This window comes from Cylas formicarius, unplaced genomic scaffold (genome assembly GCF_029955315.1).
Source record: "Cylas formicarius isolate icCylForm1 unplaced genomic scaffold, icCylForm1.1 PGA_scaffold_10__41_contigs__length_53128322, whole genome shotgun sequence".
NCBI lineage: Eukaryota > Metazoa > Arthropoda > Insecta > Coleoptera > Brentidae > Cylas > Cylas formicarius.
The window spans coordinates 12,918,420-12,936,025 of record NW_026844214.1 but is presented as its reverse complement, the minus strand read 5'-3'; the positions used below and the strand labels follow the sequence as shown (position 1 = coordinate 12,936,025).

Below are 17,606 nucleotides of genomic sequence, written 5' to 3'. Positions count from 1 at the left end.
TCTTCATCCAAAGAATTATATATTGTGCCATCTAATTTAAGTTTTAGTGTAACAAATTTAATTCAAAGGTGTAATTAATAATGTATCTTTTGAGAGCTGAAAAAATTAATTGCTCTTATTGATGATTCTAAACTTTGAATAAAAACCTACCTATATAGTTAATTATCGATAATTTGTGTCATAGTATTTTCTATTAGTACTTTTTTATGAGTATTTTATGTGGCGGATATTAAAGCAACGTTATGGAACACCGACTGTTTTAATAGTAAAGTGCGATGAATAAAATACAGATTACAAAAGGTGAAACGAAAAACTGAACCGTGTTGTCATAACAAATAAAATGATAAATATTAATCCAATAAGTGTGATTTTATCACACCTTAATAAACATAATATAATATTTAACCTATTTGCTTTTAAAACATCTAAACATCCTAATACCGACTGCGCAGATATCTAATTGCCGTCGGCAGGTTAATTTGGCGTTATTTGCTGTCAAAAGCCAAGACAATATACTTTGAGCAACAGTATACCTTGTCCCCTGAAAACGCCGCATTGCCTTTCGCATTGTTCCTCACTGGAAAACCTGTTTTCATTTCCGTGACATCCAGTATATACGAAAGAGGAACATTTTCCTGTCGATGGATCATAATAGAATGCCGGATATTCCATCGAACAGTTTCCAGGACTAACGGTTTCGTAACACATGGCAACGTCGCTTGGGAGCGCTGGTTTAATTAGTGATGAAAATATAACACATTTAAGTAATTCCCGATGTCGTATAGCTTGTGCGGTGTGTGAAGTAGTAATTTCTTTTTTAAAGCGAATAACCCAACTAACATTTTTTGTATTATAATGGTAATGGTTACGTTTCGATTACTTATTTTAGAAAATCTGGGAACGTATGCATTATATATATATATATATATATATATATATATATATATATATATATATATATATATATATATATATATATATATATATATATATATATATGCTACCAAAAAAAACTTTTTCTCTCTATTTGGTTGTAACTAAGAAGTTACTTTTATAAATCACAAATAAGTTTTATAAGGACAATACCGTTATAAAATCTGCTTACAGTTTTTATAAGAACTAAACAAAAACGCCCCCTTTTCGGTTCACCTTGCCTTTTATTTTGCGTCCTTATCGTATATCGCTTTTACTCTAAAGTTGAGAGCAATGGATTTTTACTTCCAGATTATTATGAGAATACCTTTATCACAAATTTCCTAGGACCACTTAATTGTGTTTTTGAATTTTTTTTTAACAAAAAATTTATCGAATAATTTTATATTTTGCCCTTGCAATTAAAATTCAGATGATTTTTAATCGTATGTTTTTAAAGAAATACAATACAAGTTTCAGGAAGATTGCTTAAATGCGATATTCTTCCTTTTTATAAGGGTTTTTATGTTTGACTAACTTCGCTTTTTAAAAACTTATAGACTTTTTGGCAATATTAAATCCTGGGAAACATCTATAAAACTTATTTAGGTGTTTTAGAGTTTCATAAATTATCAAAAATGCATTTATAACAACCTTTGTAACCCCTATAAAACCAAAAGTAACTGGAAAACCAATTAAAAACTATTAGTTCCCAAATTTCAAGTGTCAATTATGCAATCAGCCTCGCTTTTCGGTTGTTTATTAATTGGTTCTTGAAATTGCGTAAACGGAAGATTTGGAGAAAACAGCACCATTTTTGACAGACGTTTCAAGTGCATTGAAGTTCAGGATTAATAGTTGTTGTAGAAGATTTAGTAAATGCTTTGAGATGTATATGGGTTTTACGGAGTAAGCTGTAAAACCCCAAATGTAAAAGTTTAACAATAATGTTTTTAAGAACGCTTTGAGCTTTAAGAAAGTCTGAGGTAACCAACACCGAAGATTTTTTTTATAAAGTAATGGAAAAGTTTTGGATTCAATATTATAAAACTTAAGATGTTTTGGTCTTAATTAAAAATTGTAATAAAAGCTCATGTTTCTAAACTTCTAAAAACTTATAAATATACATTACCTAATAATAAAATCTGAGGCTGCAAAAAACGTTAGCTGGGATTCAGAGAGGCAAACGCTATTCGCTATTATTATACAGTTTTGAATGGAAATACGACTGTGTACATTTTATGCTTACCTTGGGGTGGAGCATCAGTTCGGATGGGCTCAGCAACTGGCCAGTGCGTTTTTCGGCACTGCTGTTCGCAGGATGCGATATCGTTAAATCTGTTAAAGTTGCCCTCACATCCCCCAAATGTGAATTCCCTACAGGAGTCACTTGCAGGATCATAGTAGAATTGCGCATATTCCCCTGCGCATGGCCCAGCGACAGGTGGTAACGAACAAATATCTAAATCAGAAATGTTGCTAAATGAAATATAATATCATAATATCAATATAACGTTGGTTCTTATAAATTATATTGCGGATATACGAGGGTGGGCTGATAAGTGCCGGGCCTGAAAATAAACACGTTTTCTTATTATTTTTTAGCTTTACTTTTCAACATAACTCTCAGAAAGTTCAATAGATGTTTCATATCGGAGCTCTATTTTCATTATATAGTCTCTATAAAGTGAAACGTCAAGCAGTAATAATTTCCTCGTTGCTTTCAACTCTTTTTTCCACCAAACCAATTTTTGAGGTTAGAGTGTGCATGTAAAACTTCAATAATGTTAAGTTAGCCAATTTGTTTTTAATACTGTTTAAACTGCTTTTAAGGTCATTTTTTTTTGTAATATGGTCTCCAGTTTAATTGATACGCTACTTGGTATTCCGTGGTTAACGTTAAGAAAATAGCGGATAATGAAGAACTACCTAAAACATTTAATAATACGAATAATGAAATATCTGTTTGTCACGATTTCTACTGTCGATTAAAAAAAGTTATCGAAAAGTTTAGTTTCATCGATATCAAGTGGCCAAGCTTTGTTTTATGGAACTAAATGAGAAAAGTGCTCTCAAGTTAAAAATATTATTCGCTTACCTTGCGAATAACCACAGTACTGCAGACATTCGTCGCTTGACGCAAAATTATTATAATTGCCCCCGCATCCTCCGTAAGTGAAGTTCTTGCAGACACCGTAGGTTCTATCATAGTACGAACGTTCCGTCATATTTTCTGTGCAGGGTCCTTGATCGGGAGGCATGGAACATATTTCTAAAATCACAGAATTAAGATAACACCCAGTTTACCTACACAGTAGGTGGAGTTATTGCCATGTTTTATGTCATAACTGTCCTTTTCAATTAATCTCGAAGGGTCTAAACGTTTCTACCACTACCACTTTTATTTTTATTTAATGCCACAATTAACATTCTCCGTTTTAGGTCCTTTTGGATAAAACAGGATTTGATCTTTTAAGGTTAGTTGAAGGTTATTTTAAAATAATATTTCGAATAACTGACCTTTCATAGCTTACGGTGTCTAGTAAGAACACTTGACTGTGCTAAGTTTGGAACAAGGATATCTCTTCGATAAAGGAGCTAGACTAGGATTTGGAATTGTTGAAAGGGATGTATAAGAGCTTACAATGTCACGAATCTTTTAAGATGTTGTGATACTGTTGGAGTTAGATTCCAATTGTACTTATACTTACTTTGTACACTCTCTTTTCCACTACATTTGTGAACGCAATATTGAGGCATACGTGAATATGGCATAATGCTGATCATTAATAGATCTGGAGGTTGAAAATAGGTGGTTGAGGAACGAAATAATAAAGCATCGGAGTAAATTTGGTACCTCTCAAGCGCTTTTTGTCTAGTATCTCCATCAATTACTTTTCCGTTTAATTTTAATTTAATTTTGTTTAGTTTTAAGAAGCTTTATACTAATTCTGAAAATTCTATTTCTATTTTTACCCCTTCGTACATACTTTTTATAAAACTGTCATAAGTGATGAAATTTTCATAATAATTTTGAACAAAAAACAAATGATATCAATAAAACAACCATTTTTTTTGGAATTTAAAGTTGCTGTAGCCGGTTAGATAAATAATAAATATATTTAAAAGAAAACAATTATTTACTTGTTTACTTACACTGAGCAAAGAACGTGTGAAAATCTATGTTTTTGACCAGGGTGTAACTTTTTTAATAAACTCAATTTAATTACTTACTATTGAGTTGATTTTAAGTTACATTATTCAAACAGGTGGCAATAAAACCCAGTATTTTACAGTTTTACATAATTTCCTGCTTAAATCGAAGAAATTTAACAGTTTGGCAATGCTGAGTGTCATTTGACGATCACAGTTAAAATTTCCCCATTTACTATACCTGGTTCCGCAATGAATGCGCCAAAAAGCAATCCTAGAATAAACTCGTGAATATAATAATATACATAGCCAAGTATGCATCAGCAAAATGTCAATCGTTAGTGACATGCGGTTAAGGTTTAGTTCTTGAAATTATAGTCATTAAAACTTGGATTCACGGGTTTTATAAGACGAATACGTTCAATTTTTTAACATGTAGGAGGTGAATGTATTAAAATTCAAATATCTCGAAAATAGGGTATTTTGTAGAAGTAAATGAAGTACAGCTTTTTTTTTACTTAAAAATCATCAAAAAAGTAATGAGAATAATGAGAGAGTAATAAGTAATCCAAGTTTTCATGTCTATATTTCAAAAACGGCTTGAGATATAGAAAGATAACAATTACTAGAACTACATTTTAACAACCTGTATCTCTCTAATGAAAGACATTTTAATAAGGCATATTTTTCGCAATATCATTATATTCATGAGTTTAATCTACGGTTGGTTTTTGGCTTATTCATTACGGACCATACGTGAACAGTAAGATTACTTTTTTAAAAGTTCTACGTACGTTCGATAGTGACTGCCAAAGAAGTAATGTAAGGAGCAGTAGGTTGTGCCGTAGGCCGAGCTGGTTGAGTAGGTGCCTGTTCGGGTTGTTGCGATGGAGTTTCGCATGACTGTTCGCACTCTTCTCTTGCTTGAAAGTTGTTACCGTTACCGCCACAACCGCCATAGTAAAACTGGCGGCATCGCTTATCCTTGGTGTCGAAGTACCAACGTTCGACGTAGTTACCGCATTCGCCAATATCGGCCGGTAGGTGGCACGTGTCCTTGGCTATATTTGAAAATGTGAATTCTAAGGCTTGCCCCCTTCTTCGTTACTTTAGGTGTCAATTTGAAAAAAAGTTAATTTTTACGCTGAAACGATACTAGGAATCTATTTCTAAATTTATTTTCGGTTTTTACCATTATGTTTCTAATGAAAGACCTCCAGACACTGATATTAGTGTTCGTCTATCTCCATTTAAATATCTCCAGTTTGATTCACCTTTTACTTTATGGTAAAGCGATAAATATCTACTACGTTATCGGTTTACCGATTTAAAAATTTCACAAAACTTTCAAACGTCCAAATATTATGTGCATCGGGAAATGCATCAGATAACAGAAAATATTAAAAGTTATGAAAATTATGGGGAATAAAGTAGGTACCAAATGGCTTTATATCTTTATATGAAGAGATGAGAGACAAACTTAAAATGTATATGTAGGTTTTATAATTTCGTTCCGAATATTTCAATTTGGTACTGAAAAAAAAATGGAAAAGATGATTTTTTTATTCTTTTTGTATGAGAAAAAACAAGGTTCTCGAAATCCGTTTCAAAAATTTTCAAAATAATAATAACAAACCACCATATGAAGAGTACAGAGGAAAAAAGATACGGGTCCAAAAAACTTAATTCTGAGTAATTGTGATTTTTATTTAGACTACTCTAGAATATGATAAACAAAAATAGGATTTTGGAATATAATTATTGCCAACTTACAAAAAATATATAAATTGTCAATGCAAAAGTATAAAAAGAAATTTTGATTCCAATACAAAAAAAACTTGGCAATAAAGATGAAAGTCCATAATCTATTATTGTAATCTTATCAATGTGGTATTGCTGTAAAAAAATTCTGCGCTTTTTGAGAACCGAATCTTTTTAGATGCTGTAGGTCTTGAAATTTAGCTTTAGATACAGGCCCATTATAAGCTAAAGTTGGAAGCAAAAAAACACTTTTCAGGTAGCGAGGTAACGGTTATAGTTAATTCTTGAAGGAAAACGACACTTGGGCATATAGATATCCGCTAGAAAATGGGTTCAACTTTTAAAAATGGACTGATCTTCACAAGAAATAACTTCAAAAGGGCTTGGTTTTGTTCGGGAATCCCTAACTCCATTTCATTCTTGAGGCAGTTCAACGTACGTCTTCTGTTTCACTCAACCCATATTTCTATCGCATTCTAGATACGAATGTCTACGAACAAAAAAACCATTTTGATTATGTTAAGCCTATAAGTAAATAAACAACAATGTAATAATCTAAACATAGCAAAATTTTTATTTTGTCCACAGCATGAATCACAAAATATTGTAAGCTTCTTGATATCAAAATTCAGATGATTAAAAATGTAATCCCATAGCAGTGAAGAAATATCATCAGCACCCTTTTTTCCTGAAACTTCAGTATAAGTATAGAAAAGAGTTTCAGAGGTCGAAAGGACATGTATGTTGAACATGTAGAACGAAAGATGGTCTACGTGTTTTTTTTTTTGAAAATCCATTACAATAGCTTCTTTGCTTTTGTCTTTTCGAACCTCAAGTCTAGCAGCTTTTTTGCGTTTATAAAAGGTGTCTGCTTTTTTTAAATGTACTTCTTTTTCAACTGCAAGCTTGCTGTGTGTAACTGCAGTGCATTGCAATCATCTCCACTTTGATTTTTTTTTCAATGCGTCAATTTTTACTTTACAAAAGCAATATTAAACGTGCTGTTGGATATTTCTCTATATTTTTGATAACAAACTAATTTATCAGGATATTTTTCTTTGTACATAGGGCACATTTTCTTAATATTGAGCTCAGCAAGTAAATAAACCTTTGTTGTTTTAGCCAAGCCATAGTGAGACTTTCTACTCTCAAAACATCTATTTCAATCGGCGTTGTATACTTTGTAGCCTTTTTGCAGGTTTATACCACATTGGAATTTCACAAAGTTCGTTGTTTTCTATCAATCTCACCTTATAAGTATGCGAAAATGAATGAAAATCAGCTTCATCTTCAGATTTCCTGGGGCGATGGCGTGTTACAGGTTTCCAAGTTATTAAACCACTTAGATAAAGGGATTGTTCATCATAACTTTGTAGTTGATTAAACATAGACGCTTTGTCCAGTCCAGTCCACATGTCCAGTCCAGTGTGTCCAGTGTAATGACTAGTTAACCTTTAAATTATGCTAATAAACTTCAACGTCAATAAAACAAGTAATCTTTCTAGCCATTTTTTATAGGTTGATTGTATTCTATAGCCGATATATTATACGAAATAACAGTTGGTCTTATTTAGGCAAAAAATGGACCCTCATCTATTTTCCCCACTACTCTTCATATATTTGAAATAATGAAAAAAATGGCTGTTTGAAAATATGTGCGATATATATCAATGACACGATACAAATATAATAAATATATTGAACGAAATTTAACTGTAATCCTTAGTGTCACGTTTCCCTATCCGCTTATTAGGTTTTTCTATGATAGGTCCGTTTTACAATTCGCATGAACATTAACGCATATATATATATATATTTAAATCGCAATTTAGATATTTGTTTAAATTGTACATTTAGTCACGTAGAGAGTATTTAAAGAAAAACCAGTATAATACTCAATGTTCGTCACATTCGGTGGTAATCCCCGTTGATACTATTAGGTGCCTGTCTAAATTAATGCATAACCACGTCTTTTCTTAACCCTTTTTTACTAAATGAAATATGGAATTTAATGTCAAACTTAACAATTACATTTTTTTACAAAAAAAAATTTGCTCTCCTACTCCTTATAACCGGTTGACATCGATTCATGATTTGAAACGGACATTTAATTTGTTGATGATCTCTAAGCTATCTACCCATTTCATCCCATAAATATTCCATTAGGTTAAGGTCCTGGACTGCAGCGAAAACTATTCTTGTAATCTGGCAAATTTATTCGTTTGACATTAAATTTCGTATTTCATTTCATAAATGAGATATAGACGTGAACAAAACACCTAGATCTAATAGTGTTTCCCCTAGAATATGAAAAACTCAGAGTATAAAATTTAATTAGATTAAAAAAAATGTTTTTCATGACGTCAGTTCTGGAGATCTAAGCTAGAATTAAAAAAATCTAGATATCCAAATCGATTCAGTGGTTGGCGAGAAAATTAACTTTGAAGTCGATGCAAATTTTAGTGTTACGTTAATTTTAATTTAAGTTTATTTCTGACATAGCCAGTGGAAGGCAATAACTACACTCAAATTTAAATTATTAAGAGTATATATTTTTTTAATATTGTTATGGTGCAATTTAATGTGTGCAGGTTAGCAGGAAAATGAAATTGAAGCGGTTGAACAAAGCAAACCGAACTCACCAATTTCGGGGGGGCAGTCGTCTTCGCATGCTTCTTTGCTATCGAAACTATTTTTGTTACCGTTACATCCGGAAAAATAGAAGGGAGTGCAACGATTACTAATTTCGCTGTGATACCATCTAGCTTCTTTCCCCGTGCAGTTACCCTCACTCTTTGGTATCGTGCAATAATCTAACAAGCAGCTAAATTAAGAATTCTATCTACCTCGCCATTTTGATTTAGCAAATACTATTATAATTATTATAAAACAACGGGATTAGTCAAAATGCCGCAAAACTATCCGGATTAATATTCTAAATTCCATGCATCCAAAATTTAATTAAAAGTTTACCAGTTACCTATTACCGAAATCCAGGACGTTATCGACGTTATTGCTTTCAAAAATTTGGTTATAAAATACTGCCGTGGGACTAAATAATCCATAAATAAAGTTTGCCATAGTGCTGCGTTGCCAATTGAGCATTTAAAAAGCTCAAATACGAAAAAAAAACTGTATTATTTTTTCTACTACTATTACAAAGGGTTCTCGAATAACTTTTAACACGATCATTGCTTTTCACATAAGTTCAAACCCCAAAAAGTAATTTATTCGATCCGATTTGGGTGGAACAAAATATCGATTCGGCATCAGGGTGGTCCAGATTCACTAATTAAATTATATGATGTCAGTAAATTAATAAGCTGTGTGCGTCTTTTTTTCGGTCTGAAAAATGTCCTTTTTAATTTCCGTTGCACCGCAAGGCTCTATTATAATAACAATAGTTTATAAATAATAATAAATAATTTATAAATAAGTCTATCGAATCCAATGTTGCTTCTTAAACATTTAATGAAAATTAATAATCTATTAATGTAAACATTCGAGGACAATCGAAGGATTAAAAACTCTATTCTAATTTTACCTCTTTTGACGCCAGGGGCGGCGCAGCTTTGTTTGCAAGCTTCGATAGTGGCGAAATTGTTCCGGTTTCCTTTGCACCCGCCATACGTAAACTCTGTACATTCTCCGGATGTCTTATCGTAGAAGTACCTCCTGTACTGACCTTGACAAGGTCCTTCTTCTTTGCCCTGTTCGCACGGATCTAAAATAGGTTTTTACAATCGTTTGTGTCACAAGACAACCTCTATAATAAGGTGAAAGGGAGGATAAATGCCGGTCGCTTTTCAGGTTATGTGTGGCACGTTTTCATTGGGTTATTTCTGATGGTTTAGAAATACATACTCCTTAATAGGAATTTGATACTGAAACAGTGACAAATTAAAAGAACCAGTATTCGCGAAACAGTCATTACAAATCTTAGAGTTAGTTTGTGCGACAAAAATATTTATTAGGATGATATTTACATAATTGTTTATGTGTGCGAGATAATACCTCAACATTTTTACTAGAGGATCTGTATTTAATGATTATAAATCCTTGTTTTTCGCGTGTTACTATCTTCTTTGATATAGTACTGGTAAACACTTGCTGTGTTCCGAACTGTAACGGGAATTGTAAGAATGGACCAAAATTTTCTCTGATCTTATTAAGTTTAAGGTATTTCAGCTTCATTTTTAATCGCATGAAGTTGAAAGAGTTACAACTGGCACTGTTAAATTCACAGGAGAAGTACTATCAGTTAAGTTTAAATCACCTCGTTTAGTTAGAAGTAGTTTTGATTTAGTATTTTTTTTATTTAGTGCTAATGATACAATCTCTGCTTCACGTTCACTTTTACCTGGCTGTCCGAGTTGTTTACCTAAGCGCGAATGTAGTCACAGAAAATGTCAGTTAGTAAAAAGGCAAAAATTAGAACTCGATAGCATCAAATAGGCAATAGCACAAAGTCTTGATTGAGTCTCGACTTGTATATACAACACAAAATATCCGATGCTAATTTTGAAGAAGCCTATGAAAAGAATTAATGGTTTAAATATAGACAATTGTTGACACGTCACAAAAGGCCACTTAAACATTTGTGTATTTCACGTTGAAGATCTAAGTTTAAAATGTCGCGTTAATGTGTCCCACAAATTTTTATTTGTCAGTCAATGAGCGTGGCATTGCTATTACAAAAATTGCATGTTCCGATAAAATAGCCATAAAATTTCTAGTTAGAGTAACCGATATAAATCAGTTTAAAAAAATATTTGTTAGATTAGATTTTTAAATTTTTAAATTTAATGCCGAAAAATATAAAGCAATTCAGAAAAAGTATCGACTTATTTAAGTACAGTTTGAGAAAAAACTCCTGAAAAAAAAAGCATAACTTATAGTTCTTAAAAGAGCAAATTAATTTATGAAAAGTGACGAGCATAATTCAGTTACAATACTTTTGCAATACAACTTTGTTCTGCCTATTATTTTGAATATAACAATAACTTTGAAAATTTGATCACACCCTCGTCCGAAATCATTATTCATTAAAAAAACATTTTTAAAATAAATATGCAGAACCTCTGTATGAATTATTACACCATTTTTAATTATAGATAGTTTACTTTCAAATAGTTTAGTTTCCGGCAAGTAACAGGTCATTTTATGTCGAAGAAGCAAATTTAAAATATTGGGTCTTTTTATTTGTCAGTCAATTCTACATTTTCGCCTATATTTGATATTATGAACGTCATGCAACCAGATATATCGCTCCCTTAATGTGGAGACTCATACTTAAGTTTTGCGCGACCTTGCGAAGTAGGAAGTTGTCAGCATTACCACTTACCGACGCTGTCGTCTTTGACGCAAATTTCTGTACATTCCTCCCTCGTGTCAAATTTATTGTTATTGCCGAGGCACCCGCCGTAAATAAACTGAGTGCACTGTCGAGAACTTTTGTCGTAATACCACTGAGGGAAGTACCCTTCGCAGGAACCAGCCACTTTCGGTAGATTGCACCTATCTGTATCGATTGAGTGTAAAATGTTTGCTGTTAGAAGTTTTAAATTTATTGAACTAAAATTTGCTTTTTCTATTTCTGAACACTTAAAAATACAAACGGGAATTTATATTTAACCTTTCCTTGTAAGTGATCCGGCTCGAAAGGCCAAAATGAATTTTGTAACCCTATCATGTTTTTTTGCCAACAAAAAAGCGGAAGAATAGGTTAGTTAGAAATTACAGCTCGAATAGAAAATGGGAAATAAATAAAACATTTTTACGAAAAAAAAAAAGAAAAAAAAATCTTTCCCCTTCTTTAATACTCTACCTAAAAGTGTTAATGAACTTTTTATTTTGTTTATTTCCTGTCAGGTTTGCCTTTGTGTGTCTAGCTCTTAAAAGTTGTGAAAATAATCAACTTGTTCCGGAAAACTTCCGTTTTTAGACGTGTTGGTTATTAGACGAGATAACGTTATTATTATAGATTGGTATCATAAATCGACCTTTTCAGAAAGGTATCTAAATTATATTTATAAATTATATTTATAAATTATATTTATAAATAAACCAATATTGTATAAAACCTAAAACTAAGATCACTATCTTCTCAAGAATTTTGGAGAGTTAATCTAGACAAAATAAGACTTTTTCAATAAAAAACCTTCCCTTCGAGTAATATTAACAAACTTTTGGTCAATAACAAAACGCAAATTACAACTGCTGGAAGTAGAACTACTGTCCTCAAATATAATAAATTTCCATATGTTAACGACTAAACAAGTATGTTCTAAACACAGCAACTACAAAAATTGCTCAAAAATGTAAGAACACAGTTAAAAAAAAAGTTGTTCACGAAAACTAGGGCTGAAACCCATTTGGAGTTAAAATCAATTATTGTTTACCAAATATTGTGTACTAGACAAACAGTAATCATTAAGTAAGTTAACAATTTTATTTTATATAATTGTGCTTTATACTTTGGTACATTTAATAGCAGGATTTTAAGTATATGCGACGTCGTTTAGAGTTTTCTGTTCCTAATATAACATACCTGGTCCCTGCGGACTAACACAAGTTTGATCACATTCTTCTTTACTCTTAAATCTGTTGTCGTTTCCCTCACATCCTCCGTACCAAAATCGAGAGCAGCCACCGTAACTCATATCGAAGAACCATTTTACGGTATAGTTCCTACACGGACCCCGTTCTTTAGGCAACGAACAACTATCTAAACGTGAAGAATATGAGTGTGATTTTGAATATGCTGCGAAAAATTTCTACGCCAAATAATATCTGAATATGACTAATTTCACATAGTATGATATTGCTTAATTACAACATAAAACTTCTGATTGGCAATGACGTAGTCTGACTGACGTTCCGCCAAATATAGTGAAACTGAGGATCGATTGCTTTGCATATACACCTTAAATATGTAAGGGGAGTGGGGAGGGAGGTTTAGTTACTTGATGCATGTCCAAATCCGAAATGAACGAGAGATAGAAACCTCTATCTATTAGGATCTTTAATGTTTTGAATAGACTCTGGAGAGCAGAAAGTGTTTTGGTGTGATCAAATAAAATCTGGGGTCCTGTATTCTGATGACGAAATCTGACTAATTCCAAGTGTTTTTTTAGTCTAGTTGATGTATTTTGACTTGTTTCTTTAATATTGAGAGATTTTAGGACAATTTGAGAATCTAGTTTTGATGATTTATTTTCAAAAATTTGTTATTTAATTGAAGTACTACAATTACTAATGGTGTAAGTGTTTTTGGTGAAGTGTATTTCTTTGTCAAAAGTATGATATTGTGATATAATGGTAGTTGTTTGAAAGAAGAACTGATGTGAGATGTGTTACTTGCAGATCAAGGGATTCGGATTGGGCAGTGATATTGCTTTAAAAATACGGATTTTTAGGTTGGATGCTGATGGGTGATTACATTGAGGTATCGATCAGTTTTCGATTAATAAGCAGCTCTAGAAAGGAAAGGGTGTTATTCAGAAAGGATTGAAGAAATCACTGGCCGCGTCGCCGGATAACAAAAATAATATGTGCATATTTTTTCCAAAGTTTCAGTTTTAGATTGAACTTGTCCATGGCTTGTTTCGCAAAATGTTGCCCTCAGTTTCAAACAGCGCTGCGGAGCATATTTCTGCAGAAGTTTCTATGAAGACAAAAAAAATTCCACGCAGGTCGTGCACTCACGTTAAAAATGTGTTTTTCAAATCTCATTGCTTTTCTTTATCTATATCCCATTCTGATACGAACCTTGATGATCGATGGGAATTTCCACACATCCTTCGAAATTATCGCCTTTGGCCTCTGCGACTCCGTCCAAACAGCAACCGTATTTTGTAGTTTCGCATCCGCATCCTGCCATATTTGGTCCTGAGGCTTTTGTTTTTTCGTCCGAACAACATCCGAACTCGCTGGTTCTGCAATCGCATCCTGCATTTTTTTTAGATGATTAAAAATTACGAAATTTCTTTTTTTTGCGAAGCTTACCGGCAACACATCCGTAAGTGACGAAGGAAGAAAATGTTATTTTTAATTAAAAGATTTAAGAAATACGGTCTAAAATTAAGGTACGTATTCATATCTTGACAACAAATTCAAATTTCAAATTCAAAGTTTGCTGATACTACACTTAGTAATTGTCTTCACAAGTTATTTAAAAAAATATGCTTTTAGGTACACGGAGACGTATACACAGGTGAAAATTGAAATTAAATTTTCGCTACCAAATTAGACTCTTATTTGACTCTCTTGTTGCTATAAAAGTGAAAAATTGAGAAAATAAATTTCCTAATATATATATATATATATATATATATATATATATATATATATATATATATATATATATATATATATATATATATATATATATACCGTGAGTATATTCCTAAAATTCCGATAATTATCAATGTTATTAGCAGATTAGGCAATAATTTACCTGCTCTGAAGTTGAAAATGTCTACCGTTAATAGTCTTCTTTATGACTTATATAATCCTCTTTAAAAAGAAAGTTAAAGACTACTCGTTCAATTTGAAGGCAACGTAAAATCTAACACAGATCAGATAATTAATAGCAAGTACATTTATTATTTTTTTATCTAATTGTATTTTTCATGTTTTTGTCAATAATAATAAATTTAATCAAACTCCCATTATATGACTCAATTCCAACGTACCTTGTTGGTGTGGACCTTGCGCAATGGAAACTCCATCGGGACAACAACCAAATTGGTAAGTGTGACACAAACATCCCTCGTAATCGGGACCCGACGCTTCCGTGAAGTCGTCCGGACAGCAACCATATTCCGTGTACTTGCAGCCACATCCGGCGTTGTTATACCCTAAGCGCGGTCAAATTAAAATCCCGTAGTAACTCAAGAGAAGTAAAATCTAATGCATCTTCCCTGTGTTAATTATCTAAATATAATATTTATATATAGGTTACAGGGTTTATAGCTACGATACACTGATATTTTATATCTTAAAGTAAAGTGTGCCTTAAAGTATAAGTTTAGGCTTTTGAGGGACCCTCCTTCAAAAAATAATGACGGCTATTGTTCCTGGGTAAACCAAACAACCAATAATTTAATCAAAGGTAAGAGACAAGACAGGAGCAAGTCAGGTAATGTCGACGACGCGAATAAAACGTATTACAGTGCATTTCGAAAAAAAGCCTCTTACGAGTACATCACTCAGATGCAAAATAATTTTGAAAAATGTGTATGTATATTTAATAAGTAGAGGATATGATAAAAATTAAAACGTATTCCTTTTACCAATTACTGTGGATCCACTAAATAGGAACTTAGGAGAAGATGAAAACAATATAATTATTATCCGTGCCACTCTCTATACAGTTATTTGAAAAATAGAAAAAAAGTGGTAATGGTATCACACATATTGCGGACTTAGTGATTTGATTAACTTCATAAACGAAGGATAGGTTGATGTCAGTGAAAACTGACAGACAAAATCACCTTCAAATAAAGTTAAGCGCATCACGCTGTATCAAGAAAAGGATTTATTCCAAACTGCTTGTTATCTGCGAAGAATATTAATGACTCTAGGTTGGACTATCATGGAAGTACAAGTGTAGAACCTTGGTTTCAAAATTATTTTTAAAAAGTATTCAGTGTTACTTTATAATGAATAACAATCAAATAATCAAATTCATCAAATTTCAAGAATTCAAGAATATTTGTCACAAAATGATTGAATGAATGAATGAATTGAATTGAAATGAATGATTTTGAATTCAGTTAGCCGAAAGTGGAACTTGGAAGTGTTTAGTTAAAAAGATGGGGCATGCTGCTGTAGGTCATTCGAGACGGTGTTTATGCCCCTCATTGAACTCCGCCCACCTCAAACAATATAAAAGCAGGTACAGAGTACAATGCGAACCAGAATCCTGAAGTTTTATAAAAAGTATTACAATAGCCTGTGGGAGTTTTTTTGAAAAATCTTAAAAGTCGGTTATTGATGCTCTGTCAAGTAATATCGCTTGGTCAAGTTTTTTCTTGGCGTCGGCAGGTCATTACGAAAACGGCAAGGATATACTTTGAGCGAAATACGGCAATGTGAATATTACATTTAGAGTTTAAAAAATATTGTAGCAAATACTTTAGTTATTATAAAAACTGGCAAGAAAATTATCTCTGAGTATGATATTTTCTTTTATAGAGCATCTATATTACTACTGTGTGACCACACATACACATTAAACCGAGATGAAAAGAGAACTGTCGATATACGCTTTGGAGACTGGGTGTGTACTTGCACTGAAGTGAGGGGAAGTGTAAGATAACCTATAGCATTTAGAAATCTTGGACGTAGTTCACCTTTGGCGGAAGTGGTTTGGTCGGGACAACATCCGTAAGGGGAGTATTGACATTGACACCCTTCGTTGTTAGCGCCCGTAGCGGGAGTAATATCGTCGGGACAGCATCCGAATGGGCCAGACAGGCAGCACCCTTCAGCATTGGGTCCGTGTGCCGGGGATTCTTTATCTGGGCAGCACCCGTAAGTGCTATTGGAACACGGTATGTCACATCCTTGATAATTTGGTCCTAAAATTGTAAAAATGTTATTTTCATCGTGTTTTGATTAGTTTTCAAATTAATGTAAGTTTTTTTTACGATATTTTACGATATTACACTATCTATTTGGTCTGGATATTTAGGCTTAAAAGACACCTATTTGTGTTAATATTAATTAATATATATCTATTATCAATTTCGAATAATTCAATTTTAATATATATTTTTGGCGAGTTTTGGGACGATAGTTTGATAGTTATGATTGGTTAGTGTTTGACTGAAAGCATATATATGAATGTATAAACGGGAATTCAAGAAAAAGAATGTACTACACACTGCAGATATCTGTACTATAAAGTGACACAGTAGAGTAAAATTGTGGTCTCTTAAACATAATTTTCACTATAGCATTTTGTATTACCCTTAGCCGCTCAAGCTGAACACTGTACATACTCTTATATTTGAATCCGATTGCATAGAAGCGTGTAATAGTTTTTTTTTTTGGAATAAAATTCCCCATAATTATAAAATTTATGCAATCAATTTTTTTGTCACCTTCATGCATTTCCAAGAACAATTGCCAAAAACAACCACCGTGTAGGAAATGACACTGCCTCACACAAATTAAATAATAGGAGGTCCTAGCGCAGATTCCTGTGATTTATGCTTTTGACTATTACTAATTGGTCTATAATTACGGAGACCCGACTTACATCCTTCTTTATGTATAGGTAATACTATAAACCTTGTCAACTAATTCACACAAACCAAAACTAATTTTATTCTTTATGTGTTTTATTTACCGCAATTGTACTAAAAACATTAATCTTACACTTTTTTGTTTTATAATTATAGGAGAGATGGGCAAAACTAACTAACTTTTAGCAGCATTTTTTTCTCCTATACTGATAAAATATTCACAAAAAAATATTAGCTTCTTCTTTTTTATCAGCTGTTAAAATATTATCGCTTTTTGTTAAGGATATATTTTCATTAAGTAGTTTTTTGTTTTCGTTTATAACTTCATTTTTCTAATATTTCTGTTATTTTTATTTACATTTGACATATAAAAAGAATTTTTACACTTCATTATAAATTTATTTTGCCGACTATAGTACGCTTTATATTCTGAAATTGTTTTTTTAAAATCATTTGAAACTTTTTATTTTTCATCATCAAGTTCATTTTTATTGACTGGCTGGGGAAATATATTTGTTATTATAT

General features: G+C 32.3%; 1 protein-coding gene across 4 annotated transcripts in view; it reads right to left on the bottom strand.

The window, feature by feature from the left end:
• LOC132698380 (papilin) overlaps positions 1-17,606 on the bottom strand; it is a 149,643-nt gene that overhangs the window by 20,717 nt on the left and 111,320 nt on the right. For 3 of the 4 annotated variants that reach the window (XM_060664401.1, XM_060664429.1, XM_060664418.1), the window contains exons 17-27: positions 16,185-16,412; positions 14,523-14,687; positions 13,597-13,776; positions 12,377-12,553; positions 11,171-11,347; positions 9,371-9,550; positions 8,469-8,639; positions 4,860-5,126; positions 3,011-3,184; positions 2,162-2,374; positions 534-728 (exon numbers count right to left, since the gene is read on the bottom strand). In XM_060664401.1, the coding sequence (XP_060520384.1) occupies positions 534-728; positions 2,162-2,374; positions 3,011-3,184; positions 4,860-5,126; positions 8,469-8,639; positions 9,371-9,550; positions 11,171-11,347; positions 12,377-12,553; positions 13,597-13,776; positions 14,523-14,687; positions 16,185-16,412 (2,127 nt within the window). The remainder of the gene's footprint in view (positions 1-533; positions 729-2,161; positions 2,375-3,010; positions 3,185-4,859; positions 5,127-8,468; positions 8,640-9,370; positions 9,551-11,170; positions 11,348-12,376; positions 12,554-13,596; positions 13,777-14,522; positions 14,688-16,184; positions 16,413-17,606) is intronic. The other variant, XM_060664409.1, reaches the window with a different exon arrangement.